Consider the following 15,778-nt stretch of genomic DNA (forward strand, 5'->3'; position numbering starts at 1 on the left):
ATTTTTTTAAAGTCCATTATAATATAATGGAATGGTTTTAATAATATAAGTATAAGTTATAAGAAACCTGGAGTTTTATTATAAGGAACCTTTATAAGTTAATAAATTATATAGTTTATAATATAAATCTTATAATCTTTTCTTAATTTAAGCTATTAATATTAAATAGCTATTAGTTATTTTATTTTATTCCAATTAAGGTAAGCTATAATAATCCAATTATATACTTTTTAAATAATATATATATATATAAAGTTTATATTAAACATTATTAATTTACCTTTATAAATGATTAATCTTTTATTTATATATTAATTTTTATTATAGCTTAAGGTATACTTATAATAAAAGGTAAATATATTTAAATTTTAATTATATTAAAAAACTTTATTTATTAATAATATAAAGGGGGAAAATATATTAATTTTTATAATATTAATAGCCTTTATAGCATTATTAAAATTAAATAGTTTATTAATAAAAGGGTTAATATTAAGGTTTTTTATTATTAAGTAAAATATTATTATATATTAATATTCTTTTTTTTAACCTTTTATATATAAAGGTCTTCCTATTTTTATAATAAAGCATTAATTATTATATTTTCTTTACTGAATTAATAAATAATTAAAAAGTTATATTAGGTAAATAAGTTAGCTTATTTAACTTAATGGAAGTTTAGCTATTATTTAATACTAAAGTATTTTAAAGCTTAATGATTAGTAATAATAAGGAAAGGGTCCTTTTATTAAGTATTAGCTAATTTTGGTTTTTAAAATTATAATACTTTAATTATTATTAATAATTCTTTATTAGGGATATTATAATTTATTTTTATATTATATATTATTTTAAAATAAAAAGTAATGGAATATTATTTATTATCTTCCCCTTATTAAAAGAGGCATTTAATATAAATTCTATTTAATATATTTATTTCCATTTTAATCTTTTTATTAAAATTAAAGTAAGTAAGTACTAGTACTTCGTTAATTAGATTTTAAACTAGTTAAATACCTTTTAATAAGTATTATCCTAATAAAAAATAGTATTTTTTTTAATAAGGTTATATAATAGTTTAATAATTTAACTATATTTTTTAATAAATTATTAAAAGAAGTTATAAAACCTTAAAAATAATTATATTGCCTTTATATTAATTAATTTATTTTAATTATATATTATAATAATCTTTTTAAAGTTAACTTTAATCCTATTATATTTTATAATAAATTTTAACTACTTTATTTTAATAATATAGAATTTATATTTTTTTAAGTTAGTTTATAAACCTAACTATTAAAATCGTTTTAAAACTTTTCTAATATACTTTTAATATTTAATTAAGTTATTAAAATAGATTAAAATATTATTAAAATATATATTATAAAAATTATTTAAATATTTATCTATAATCCTATTTATATATTATTAAAAGGTAATTAAGCTATTAATTAAATTAAATAATAATACTTTATATTTAAATATACCTATATAAGTTTTAAATATAATTAAATTTTTATAATTAAAATATATATAAATATAATAAAATGCTTATTATATATTAATTTTAATAAAGATCTTTACTTTTATAATTTTTACTAAAGTTTTATTAATTAACGGTAAAGGGTATTTATCCTTTTTTATTAAAGCATTAATATATTTATAATTAATATATAATTAAAAACTATTATTTCTTTTATAAATTATTAAAATAGGAGTAATATATAGTATACTATTTAATATAATAAAACCTTTATATAAATTATTAAGGATATATTCCTTTATTACTTTTAATTTTTTAAATAATATCCAGTATAAAAGGCTATCGTTTAAATCTTTAATTCCCTTTTTTAATAGGAATTTAATATAATAGTTAATTAAGTAATTTAAAACTAGGGTATTAAAGTTCATTTTATTAAATATATATAATAAGTTTTTATATTCTTTAAGTATTATATTTTATACCTTTTATTATAGCTATTTACTTTTCCTATTAAGGAATAATTTAAATAATTTATCTTTATTTTTTTTATATAAATTATTAAATTAATTTTATTTAAATAAGTTATTTATACTTTTACTTTATTTTATATTATATTATAAAAGAAAGGTATAATATTAATAATAGAAATATTAATAAGGGGTTAATATTTATACCATCTTATTATATTTTTCTTTAATTAATAAGAACCTTATATATTATATTCCTACTTTTTTAACAATAATTAAGTGTTATACTATAGGGGCTTTTTATTTTAAAAGGCCATTAATAGTTAATAATTTATTTTATTTATATCTTTTATTTAAAGGTTAAAAGTTATTAAAGGGCTTTTTTAATATACTTTTTACTTTTTAAAGGATAAAAATAATAGGTTAATTAATAAGTTAAATAGATAAATATAAGTTTTATTAAATACGTTTTTTACTATTAATAGTAATAGCTTTAATTTTTAAATAAATTTAAAATATTAATATATTAAAGATTTCCTATTCTTTTTCTTTTTATTAACCTTTAATCTTTAAACAAATTTAAAATATTAATATATTATAAATTTTATTACATTTTCTTTATCTTTATTACCCCCTTCCCCATTTTTAAGTAACAGCCCTAATAGAAATATATAATATTATTTTTAAATATTAAGTAATATATTATATATTTAATAAAATACCTTCCTAATTAGGATTAAATACTTTATATTAATTACTATTAAAGGTACCTCTTTAAAGGTTTATCCCTATAAATAGAAGTTTACTATTAAAGCTTTTATTATATTTTAACGGGATTTTATATTATATCCTACTATTAATTGTTTTATAAAATTCTTTAACGCATCTCCCACTTAACCTGGCCACCCCAATAACCTATATAAAACCCCATTATTTCAATCTTTAATAACTTTACGAATACCAATCGTACGGTTTAATAATTAATACCCTTAAATTCGTTAATTCAAAAGGAATCCATAGGTATTTTTTACTATTTTTTATAAAATTTATTAAGCGAAATATTAAGCAATATGCTAAAGGGGCGCTAAGTAAGGATTATTTTAACGCTTACTTTAGCGTATTGCTTAATAACTCCGCAAATATAAGTTGTATAAATTAATGAGGGGTACCGTTAAATAGCTCTTTCTATTACAAATCTAATGGTATATTTTATTATTTTATACGATTAATATTCGTAAAGTTATTAAATTATCACGTGATTAACGCACCGATGTTTTTTGTATAGGCTGGGAGGGTAGCCAGGTCAATTAGGTGGCCAGGTTAAGTGGAAAATGCGTTATAACTTTAACATTAATAAATAATATTATTTTCTTAATAATAGTTAAATTTATAAATAAATATCTATTTACTTTTATATTAATAAATGTTTATAAATTAAGTTTATATTAATTTATATTTATTATATAGTTTATTAAAAATAGATTTCCTTTAATATATAAAGTTAAAAAGTCTTTTATATTAATAATTTCCGGTATAATCCTTAAAAGGGAGTTTAATAATTTTAAAGTTAAACATTTCTTAATTTATTACTTTTAAAATCTTTAATTACATTATTATTATTATCCTTTCTATCCTTAAAGTAGGTATATAGTATTACGATATAAACCTTATATTTAATATTAAATCCAACCAGCTTTAATATTTATCTATTTTTAAAATAATCTTTAATAATATGTTCCTTTTCTTTATATATAAAGCAATATTTCTATTTAATTAGCTTTTTTAACTTATTATAAAGTAGGTTAAATTTAAGGGATCTTAATAAAAGGTTTATCGTTAATTTAAGCTTATTAAAATTATTTATAAATTAATTTTAATTTTATTAATAGTTACTAATATTATTATTTTTAATATTAAAGTTAAACTAATTCTTTTTAATTATTTTATATAGTTTATTTATTATATTAATTTTAATTATATTATAAATAAGTTATTTATATTAAAGAATAAATGCTTTAAATTTAATCTTTTTATTAAAATATTCCTAAATAATTTAATTTTTAATATAAAAGTTTAACCTATTATAAAATTCCTACTTTTAATTTCCTTTAGCAAGGTAACGTTCCTTAATAAAGCGGATAAATAAGTTTTTAAAGGTTTAAAAGTTAATAAGGGTTCCTATTTCCAATTTCTTAAATTTAACGTTTACCTTCTATTTTTTATTAAAGTTATTATATTTTTGCTTTAAATATTTTATAAATATCTTAAGCATTTTTAATTACTTTAAGTAGCTATCTTTAAAATAAAGCATAAGGTCCTTAACTACCTTTTTACTTAAATAGAACTTAATATTAAACATTTTAAACTATTTAATAAGGAACTAATTTATATTATTTTTAAAACGGTTAATTTAATTATAATATTAAACTATAAAATTAACTTTATTAATTATAGGGTTATTAAAAAAAATAAATATATTAATTTTTAATAACTTCTTTTTCTTTAATTAACCATTTTTATTAAAGGAATTAATAATAAATCTATTTAAACCAGATTTATTAAATCTATTATTAAAACCGCTATTAAAGTTTAGGGATTATTTATAGCTTTATATAATAAGGTTAATAATTAATTAGTTTACTTTATTTACCTTTACTTTTTTATCTTTAATTTTTTATTAAATAATGTTAAACATTATTCCTAACTTATTTAATTATTATTCTTTCTTTTAATAGATATCTTTAACTTAAGTTTTTATAACTTTAAAGTTAAAACTTTTAATAAATGCTTAATAATAGAAGTTTTAAATAATAAAGTCCTATACTTTTATAATATAAAACTATAATACGATTTTTTAAAATAGGGCTTTATAATTAATCCTATATATATTATTAAATATTTTTTAATTTATTATTCCATTAAATGTAGGGAATATAATTCTTTCAATAGAAATAGCTACTTTAAAGTAGTAATTAATAACATTTTCTTCTTTTAATTATATATATTTAACTATTATTTATAAGGTACATATATTTATTTTATAATAGATATTATTTATATTAATTATATATTTTAAAGTTAATATATCTCTTTTTATAATAGTTTAAAATTTCTACTAATAAATAGGGGAAGGCTCCTTTTAAATATTTAAAAAATTATTATTTTTAAATTTAAAACGGCTATTAATATAGAAATCTTTAAGCAGGTTAATAATTAAAGCTCTAAAGGAGTAATAACCTAATTTAATTTTAAAGAATTATTTATAATATATATATAGTATTATTATATCTTTAAAGTTAAACCTTATAGTTTTTTTTCTATTATTAAAAGCAGGTATAGCTAGTTTAAGCATAATAGGCCTATTCTTCGGGAACCTACTTAAGGTAAATAAACTAAATATAATAAATAAAGTAGGTTCGTTTTAAAATTAATTTATACCTTTATTTAAACGGGCTATACTAGTTTTTATTTTAAGAAATAATTACTTACTTTAATATAAATTACCTATAAGGTTTAAAAAAGAATCCAATTAATAGGTCTTTCCATTAAACATTAATAAGGTTAACAGGGTTATTTAATTAATATAAATATAAAGCTTCTTAACTATTAGGTTAATTTTATAATTATTATAATTAAAGTATTATATATAAAGTAAAGCTTATATTAAGGTACTATTTATATATTTATTATAAAATAAAGAACGGAGGAAATATTTTAAATATAAAAAGTATTGTAAAGTATTTTAATATGCATAGTAAAACGATAGTCACGTAATAATTGTAATACGCGTAGCAGTATAGCCATCTGAGCCCTAAGCCTCAGGTAGGTCACCAGGCCAGCCACTATAACTATAGCTATATATATATATTTAAACTTATAAATAATATTATAATTATTAATTAATTTATAAATAACCTAATAAGCTTTATATAATAGAAAACTACTGTTTATAATATATTATAATAAAGGGGTTTAAAAAGAAGCCTTTTTTAATTTATAATAAAATATAAAAGTAAAATTAATATAATTATATTTAATATAAAATTTTAAATTAACGTAAGTTTATAAAGGTAATTTCTTTAAACTAAATATATAAATTATATAAAAGGTATAAAAATAATATATAATAAATATATATAAAGGTAAATTTAACTTAATGCTTTTTATTAGCTTAAAAAGTATTAAGCTTTTAGTTTATTTCTTAATTACTTATTATAATTTAAAAGATTATAGTATTTTAATAAAAGGGGGATATAAAAATAATATAATAATTATTATTTATTTTTAACTTTATTCCGCTTTTTATTTATTTAAACTTTTTAAATGGTTTATTTTTATATTATATAACTTATATAATTAAAGTTTTAGTTTTATTTAAATTAAATATAATTTAAAGCAATATAATTTAATTAATTATAATTAAAATAAATTACTCTTTTATAGGTTTTTTAATTTAATCTATTTTTATTATTACTTTATAAATAATTTAAAGGAGCTTTAAAAAGGGGTTAGCTTTTTAAAATAAAGTTATTAAATTAATAGTTTTCCTAATAATTAAAACCTTAAAGATATTAATAATAACTATTATTATTATTTCCTTAATAGCTATAATTATTATTATTACTTTAATAGTTATTATTATTACTATTACCTTTATAACTATTAATATAACTATAATTAAAACTATTATTATAGCTATTATTATTATATCCTTTATATTTATTTTTATAATTATTATTAATAGTTTAACTATTATTTTAATTTTAACTTATATTTATAAATAATTTATTATTAATTTAAGTATTTTTTAATTTAAACCTTCTTTTTTTATAATTAGACTATTAATCCTTATTTATTAATTTTTAATATTATTATATTATATGAATTATTTTTATCCTAATCTTTAATAAAGGGTTATAGAAATTTATTAATTCCTTTTATAAAGGTTTACTTAATTTTTAATAATATAATAAAGCTCTTTTACCTTTATTTTATTTTAAGTTTTAACTTTTAATATTAATTAAATATTAATTAAAAAGTTTTAAATCCTAATTAATATATTATATAACTTTTTTAAATTATATATTAATATTAACTTATAAAAAGGATAATTAATATAATAAAGTTTTAATTTAATTTAAAAATATATTATAAATAAATTTTATTTACTTTTCTTTTATATATTTAAACTTTCTTTTTATAACTTAATATATATTTTTATAATTCTTATTTATTTTATTATAATGCATTTCTTACTTAACCTAACTATTTAATTAACCTAGCTATATTTTTAACTTTTATATATATATTTAAAAATATCTTAATAACTATTTATATAATTAATTTAAACTAATTTAAATTTAAATCGTTAACCGTTTTTATAATATTTTTATAAGTTTATATATTATAGCTAGGTTTATTATAAGCCTTATAACGTTAAGCGTAAATCTTTTTTTTCTTTATATAATAATTACCTTAATGTATAATGCGATTTTTTACCTTAAGAATATTCTATACTTTTATTTAATCCTTAATATCTTTAATAATAAAAGATCCTTTATTTATAATTTAGTTTTTTTTATATAGTAATATTTATTAAACTTATAATTTATTTTATAAAAATTTTTAACCTTCCCTTTTAATAATATAAAATAATATATAATATTAGTTATATTATATATAATTTAACCTAACCCTTTAATAATAAATGTAGGAAAGTTATTTTAATATTATATAATTCTTTATTTAATATATTTAAAAAAGGAATTAACTTTAATTAAGTTATTTAAAATTATAATTATATAAGAATTAAATAGTATTAAAAATAAAGGGTTAACTTAAAGTATAACCGAATAATTTAATTAATTAATAATATAATCTAAATTATATAATATTAAACTTATTCCTTTAAATCCCCTTTATACGTTATTTAAAATAATTGCTTTATTAAACGTATGGAAAAATATAGTTATAAAATCTTCCTTTTAAATATAAGTAATATATACCTATATAAAGCCTTCGATTTACTTTTTATATAATTATTTTAAAGGGTTAAATATTTTAATATTAAATAGTTAAAAGCGGTAAAAGAAATAAGGAGGTATATAAAGGGTAATAATATTGTTTTTTTATAATATAATTTAAATTTATATAAATAGTAACTTTTATAATTATTAAAAAGAAAAAGGTAATAATATCCTTTTATATAAAACTTTATATATTTATTAAAATATTTAATTTAATTTATAACTTATTTATTTATTATTTAATTATTTTTTATAATTATAATCTTTTAATTGTTTAATATATTATTATTTTTATATTAAAGTATAAGGTAGTTTTTCCCTATTAAAATAATATATAATAGGATAATTTAACTATATAATAAAATTGTTTAAATAATTATAAACTATTTTAAATTGCTTAATTAAATAATTTATAGTTTTTATTTACGTTTAGTTAAAATTATAACTATTTTAAATATAATTTTACTTATTATAAATTTAATTTTATTAAAGTTATAAATATTTTTTTTTTAAATGTTATTTTTATTTATTATTTTTTATATAAAGATAAATTAAACGTAATATTTAATTGGATTTTTATTTAATACCTATTAATAATTAATTTTTTAATTAAAATACGTTTAGATATTTAAAATTTATTATATAAAGTTTAACGTTTAATTCTTTCCAATTAGCTTTTAACCTTATAATATTATTAATTAATTAGCTATATCTTTTATATAATTATATAAAGGTAGAAACAATTTTATTATAAAATTAAAGATATATTATATAATTAATTTTTTTTATCCGAAGTTAATTAGGCTTTTAAAGGTAATATTTTGCTTATTAGTTTAAAACTTTTCGTTTAAAGGGTAAATATTATATAAAAAACATTATAAATAGTAATAGCACATTGGACGGATAATTTTAAGTTTCGTTTAATAGCTTAAAGTATAAATTATAGGTTGCTTTTTTTATAAAGGGTTTCTATAATTATTAATGGAAAAATAAGGGATTTTTTTCATATACGTATAAAGGTTAAAAATGTGGCCAGGTTAATTAGGTGGCCAGATTAAATGAAAGATGCGTTATATATAAAAAATTTTAAAAATATTAGTTTTAAATTTATAATTAGCTTTATAAAATATAGTTTTTAATTCCTTTATTTATTTTAACTATTTTAAATTAGTAAACTTTATATTAAAGGAATTATAATTAAATTTAAAAAGCTAATTTAAATTAACTTTTTTAAAGAAGTAGCATTTATAATAATATATATAATTTAAATATAATTAATATATATAACTATTTTAATTATACTTTATATTAAAGTTAAATAATAAAGGGTTATTATTATTAAGATTACCCTTTTTTTAATTTTAATAGTATTATTAATTATTAAGGTTAAAGCAATATTTTAATTTATTTAAATTTAATATTTTTAAGTTCTCTTCTTTTTTATTTAAATATAATTTAAAAGGAATATAGGTTACCTTTAAACTTTAAGCAACCTTTTTTCCTTTAAAAAGTTATTTCTTTAACTTTACAATTTTAATTAAGAATTAAGCATTTATTTATTAAATTAAAATTATTAAAAGATTTTAATAATTAATTTTAAATTTATTATTCTTTTAAAAATAAATTATATTAGCTTTATCCTTAAACTATTATTAAAAACTTTCCTTAATTTAAATTTCCTAAAAGAATATTAGCTTTAATTATTTATTTATATATAAATATATTATAACTAATAATATTATAAATAACTTTAAAGAAAAGCTTTAAAATTATTATAAGTAGGTTAAATCTTAAAGGTTAAATATAATATTATAAATTTTTTTAGTTTTATAATAGGTATTTAATAAAACTTAAGCTTAAAAAAGGGAAGAATTTCCTTTAAAGCATATATAGAAAGGGTATATAATATATATAATATATATAATATATATAATATATATAATATATATAATATATATATACTTTAAAGGCCTTAAAATATTATAATATAATAAATTTTTAAAGCTATTTTTAATAAATTAAATATAATAAGTTATTTTTTAACTATAAATATTAATATTATTACTTTTATAATACTTTTTTTTTTAAATATTATATATTTTAAAAATAATAATACTTATTAATCTTTTAAATATATTTTAGCTATTTTTTATACTTTTTTTAATATATTTAACTTTATTATATTTTTATATATAGCTTTATATATTATTAATATATTTCTTTTTAAAAGTTTTATATTTAAATAATTTATAAATATTTTTTATAGTTTATTTTTTAACTTTTTTTTTAATAAATTAAAAATTTTAATATTTAATAATTATAATATATAATTATAATGCATTTCCCACTTAATCTGGCCACCCAATTAACCTGGCCACCCCCTTAGCCGATATAAATAATATCGGTGCGCTAATTATATAATAATTTAATAACTCTATAAATATTAATTATATAAAATAATAAAATATACCATTAGATTCGTAATAAAAAGAACTATTTAATAGTACCCTTTATTAACTTTAACAACTTATATTCGTAGAGTTATTAAGCAATACGCTAAAGTAAGCGTTAAATTAATCCTTACTTAGTGCCCCATTAGCATATTACTTAATATCTCGCTTAATAAATTTTATAAAAAATAGTAAAAAATACCTCTGGATTTCCCTTTAACTAACGGATTTAAAGGTACTAATTATTAAATCGTACAATTAATATTCGTAAAGTTATTATAGATTGAAATAATAGGATTTTATATAGGTTAAGGGGGTGGCCAGGTTAAGTGGGAGATGCATTATATATCTTTTTAAATTATTAATAATAATAAAGTATTATTAATAATATTAATAGCTTTAAAAATAATAATTTATTTACCTTTTTTAATAGCTTTTTTAAAAGTTTAATATAAAATAAAGTTAATAATTATTTAATAATTATTATTAATGCTTTAATTTATATTTATTTTATTAATATTATAAAAATAATTAAAAAAAAGATTAATATTAATTATTATTATATTATTAATATATATAACGCATCTCCCACTTGACCTAGCCACCCAATTGAGCTGGCCACCCCCTTAACCTATATAAAATCCTATTATTTCAATTTATAATAACTTTACGAATATTAATCGTACAATTTAATAATTAGTACCTTTAAATCCGTTATTTAAAGGGGAATCCAAGGGTGTTTTTTACTATTTTTTACAAAATTTATTAAGCGAGATATTAAGCAATACGCTAAAGGGGCACTAAGCAAGGATTAATTTAGCGCTTACTTTAGCGTATTGTCTAATAACTCCGCGAATATAAGTCGTAAGAATTAGTAAAGGATACCGTTAAATAGCTCTTTTTATTACGAATCTAATGGTATATTTTATTGTTTTATACGACTATTATTCGTAGAGTTATTAAATTATTACGTGATTAGCGCACCGACGTTTATTGTATGGGCTAGGGGGGTAGCCAGGTCAAGTGGGAGATGCGTTATAAAGCTTAACTTAATTTATTTTATTATTTAATTTATTAATTAATATTTATAATAGGTTAATAAAGTTTAAAGGTTAATATAGGTTTATTTTTTAATAAAAATACTTTAAAGTTAATAATATAGGTATAATTTATTAATACTTTAAATATATATTATTATTTAAATTAAAGTTTTAAATTAAATTATATAAATAATAGCTATAATATAATAATTTTTAAAATTAAAAGATATAATAATAAAGAGGAATTAATTCTAAATAGAATAAGGATAAAAAGTTATCGTAAGACTTAAACACGGTCGCGTTATTAAATAGTGTTTAATTAGGTGGTTGGGAGTTAAAGCGCGTTTTAGGGTGCCTAGGGCCCTGGTCGTGACGGGGGGTGGTCGTGAGGCAGGGTTTTTGCTTATCCGCCCCTTCTCTTGCCACAGTTAGCTGCAGGTATATTGCCGACACTACTGAATAATTCGAACGGTCAGGTTCTGGTTTCCGGTGCTCTTCAGAGTACAGAAAAGGACTGTTATCTATGCAGGATTTGGTAGCTATAATAACCTCCGCTTATGCGATGCAACATCGCCTGCCTGAACCATCCCAACCCATCACCCCTTTTTTATCGGTGGTTCCGTTTCTATGAGACTTGGTCATCCTACAAGACTGCCATTTTTGATGGAAGCCAATAGACAAAGAATATTAGGAACGTCGGGTCTACTCAGGCAAATACCTTTGTTTGGAACATCATATAGCCAATTTAGTCCTGTTGAAAACTTGGTAAGGTTTTTTTTTTTCATATGGCTGTCACTCACACCGAGTTGGTTCTCCGCGTTTGGAAGCGTGTAGGAGCCTTCGCTACTGGTCAAGTGTCTGATCCAGTAACCCTCACTGGGAGCGATCTGACAATAGAAGATGTTATAAGTGTTGCTCGGTCAGTAATTCTATTTGAACACCTGATGGTTTATTTATAAAGAAGTCTTGCTCAACTTGGTACTAGTCACAATGCTGGTACTGAAATCAGTGACTCTTCACTTGAGCGTATGGAGAGGAGCTTCTCTACACTTTTGAACAGACTTCAGAATGGGGATGTTATATATGGTAAAAGACCTCAATAGAAAGGAGTAGGTGGAGAGTTCTTGTCTAATTCTGACCACTATAGGTGTGAATACCAGTTTCGGGGGTTCTGCGGATCTGCGTACTAGTGAGTTCGCTGAGCTTCAAAGGGCGTTAATTCGGGAACTTCATTACGGGGTGTTACCGCCCGGAGAAAGAGATCATCACTCCACGCCGCGGCAACCATCTTTCCATCAATATGACTTTCTACTTGACGGAAGCCATGATGTCTTCTTCATGCCTCGGTCATGGGCTCGGGCAGCTATCGTTATTCGCATCAATTCGTTGATTTCTGGATGCTCAGCTGTTCGACCTGCCATTGTTGAACGAATGCAAGATTTGTTGCGGCATGACATTATCCCCATGATTCCCCTTCGAGGTAGCATCTCGGCGTCTGGTGACTTAAGTCCTTTATCCTACATTTGCGGAGTAATACAAGGTAAAACTACTATCAGGGTTCTTTCAAAGACCTCCACTGCAGTATATGCAGATGCTGCATTAGCAGAAACGGGCCTAGAGCCCATTATGATAGAAGCCAAAGAAGGGCTTGCTAGTAAGTAATACGATTCTTGGCTTCTCTTTCTAGATTTCCGTGTTTTGTTGGCTTATACCTGTACCATCGTGGCTTTGTATTGCATTGGGTTTAAAAGTTGAAATGCTGATATTCTTTCTATTATAGTAACTAACGGAACCGCCGTGTCGGCTGCCGCAGCTGTCTTGGGTCTTCATGACACCCATTCTCTGGCTATATTTGCTCAAATATTAACTGCTATGAGCGTCGAGGCTTTGAACGGTACAATGGAGAGCTTTCATGCTTTCTTCTCTCAAACTCGTCCCCACCCTGGGCAGGTTAGTCGACATTGTTTGTCAATAGAATACGAGTTAACGTGTATTGCAGACGGAATGTGCTCGTAACATTCTATCATTTCTAGCTGGATCGAAACTCACAAAGGCCAATGATGGAGCCAACTGGATGCTACGCCAGGACCGCTACTCTATCCGAACAGTACCGCAATGGATTGGTCCTATACTTGAAGATCTTGTATTAGCTCATGAACAAATATCCATAGAGTGTAACTCGGTTACCGATAACCCTCTTGCCTATGAAGGAAAATTCCTGCATGGTGGAAATTTTCAAGCTAAGTCGGTAACATCTGCAATGGAAAAGGCACGACAGGCTACCCAAGGCATAGGACGTATGCTTTTCAGCCAATGTACAGAGCTTATCAACCCGGCTACAAATCGAGGCTTACCCCCGAACCTAGTTGCCGACGATCCCAACGTGTCATTTATTTTCAAGGGCACTGATATTTATATTGCAGCTCTAACCGCTGAGCTAGGCTTTTTAGCAAACCCCGTTAATCACGTTCAAACAGCAGAAATGGGGAATCAGTCTCTGAATTCATTAGCTCTTATATCTGCCCGCTATACACATACGGCAAACGATGTTCTCTCGCAACTTGTTGCCCTCCATTTAGTTGCTGTGTGTCAGGCTCTAGATCTCCGCGCTATGCATATACAGTTCCTCGAGAACTACAAACTACAATTCACTAGCATAGTCTCCGATCACTTCATGTTGGTTGAGCCCTTACCAAGTCATCTGACAGTTAACAGAGGATCGAAATTGGATGCACAAGTGCTAGGAAATGCCAGATCTGAACAACCCCCGGATTTGAACTCGGATGGAATCAATATGTCTTTCAGACAATTCAAGGAAGCCCTTTGGGAGGAGCTTCTGTCGTCACTCGAAGCAACGGCGAATATAGAGGCGCCTAGGCGCTTTGACGTTGTCGCGAAGTCTCTGCGACCGAGCATACTCGATAACCCAAACTTTGGCCGCGACCCTGGCCTTATCGGGAGGCTTGAACGTTTTACTGAAGCGCTTTCTCTTACGCTAGATGATGCATGGCGCGCGAATAGGAGTCTCTACCTTGCGCACGGGGATGCCACGAACCTGCTTGGTAGGGCATCGAAAGTAGTTTATACATTTCTACGCCATACTTTGAAAGTTCCGATTCTCGCATCAACAGCACTTATGACACCTACCACCGAGGATATACGAAGCAGGCAGGCACCGACAGTCGGCTCATATACGGGAGTTGTATACCGTGCTGTGAGAGATGGCACATTGAGTGAAGCCTTGACAGGTCTTTTAGAGCCCCATGAATAACTGGATGCTGGGTGTCTTGGAATAGTCTACACGTTTCTACATGTAATAGATCTTTACCAAGTCGCACTGATTGGCCATTTTTGGGCTGGTCGAGCCAGATCCCATACAGGTATCGTTCTGTTCTACTATTGGAGCTCATGCTCAATTCAGATAGAACTCTCTTACGTGTTTACTTAGAAGTATCAAGACAAGGTCAGAACTTGTCAAAAGTTCATTTTTAGTGCTCCGCTGCCCTATTTCCTTTTACTCGAATGTGATATGGTATTATGGAAGAGATAAGGTAATGAAGAACGGAATGGTAAGTCAGGACGGAACTAGGAAACTCGGGCTCTGATGTCTGCATTCTTAGGCTTCTATTGTTAACTGCAGATCGAATGCACGTAAGCCTAAGCCTTCCGCTGTGCACTCGTTAGGACTGAAGATGAACTTGATATTGTGTGTCTTAAGCCACGAATACGTCGCCATCATCTAACCCGAACAGCATATCTATTATTCATGCTGTTTGGCAGCTAGGCTTAGAATGTTGACAGCGCTGTTGAAATAGGGCTCGTGGGCGTCTTTTCCAAGTCCAAGGAAGCATATGGGAGAGGCGACACGAAATGAGTAACATAGGTAATGCTTTTGATCGCTTCATCGTACGTCTCCTAATCGGTGATGTCAGGCATTCGATGAACCTACACTACGGCGAGGTAGCTCACTAAGCTAGCTATAATATAGCGCCTAGCCCATATAGTTATAGAAGTGCTGTTCCTACGTAGGCAATCCCTTTGCAACAACCCTTTATAACAACTTTAATACATTGTTGTAAGGGGTCCAATTATATAGCTATTACTATATAGCACAACATAACCTACTTAATATACTTTACTAGCCTATACTCTATTGCCATCTATTCAACCTAACGTACTAAGTCTGAAGGTTTATCTCACAAGTTTAGTGAGCATCCCCAGACATTGAAGCGCAAAACGGGTCGGGAATGTGTGACAACGTAGCCAAACTTCTATGAATGAAACCTCATGCGTTCAAGCTATTCTTTTT

The 15,778-nt window shown here is 22.9% G+C and overlaps 1 protein-coding gene across 1 annotated transcript; it reads left to right on the plus strand.

Annotated features, from left to right (window-relative positions):
• The first annotated feature begins 11,922 nt into the window (after positions 1-11,922).
• On the plus strand, positions 11,923-15,073 carry F5B22DRAFT_630831 (phenylalanine and histidine ammonia-lyase). Its single transcript, XM_047976575.1, has 5 exons — positions 11,923-12,388; positions 12,455-12,555; positions 12,617-13,123; positions 13,250-13,419; positions 13,469-15,073. Exons 1-5 carry the CDS (start codon positions 12,255-12,257, stop codon positions 14,738-14,740), a joined length of 2,184 nt encoding a protein of 727 aa, XP_047824912.1. The 5' UTR covers positions 11,923-12,254; the 3' UTR covers positions 14,741-15,073.
• Positions 15,074-15,778: the final 705 nt, after the last annotated feature.

This window comes from Xylaria bambusicola (genome assembly GCF_022495145.1).
Source record: "Xylaria bambusicola strain CBS 139988 unplaced genomic scaffold F5B22scaffold_93, whole genome shotgun sequence".
Classification (NCBI taxonomy): Eukaryota; Fungi; Ascomycota; class Sordariomycetes; order Xylariales; family Xylariaceae; genus Xylaria; species Xylaria bambusicola.

Coding starts and splice junctions, on each gene's coding strand:
- F5B22DRAFT_630831 (XM_047976575.1), top strand. CDS start 12,255: ATGGCTGTCACTCACACCGAGTTGGTTCTCCGCGTTTGGAAGCGTGTA. Junction 12,389..12,454: donor GATGTTATAAGTGTTGCTCG/GTCAGTAATTCT, acceptor ACTTGGTACTAG/TCACAATGCTGGTACTGAAA. Junction 13,420..13,468: donor CTCGTCCCCACCCTGGGCAG/GTTAGTCGACAT, acceptor CGTGTATTGCAG/ACGGAATGTGCTCGTAACAT.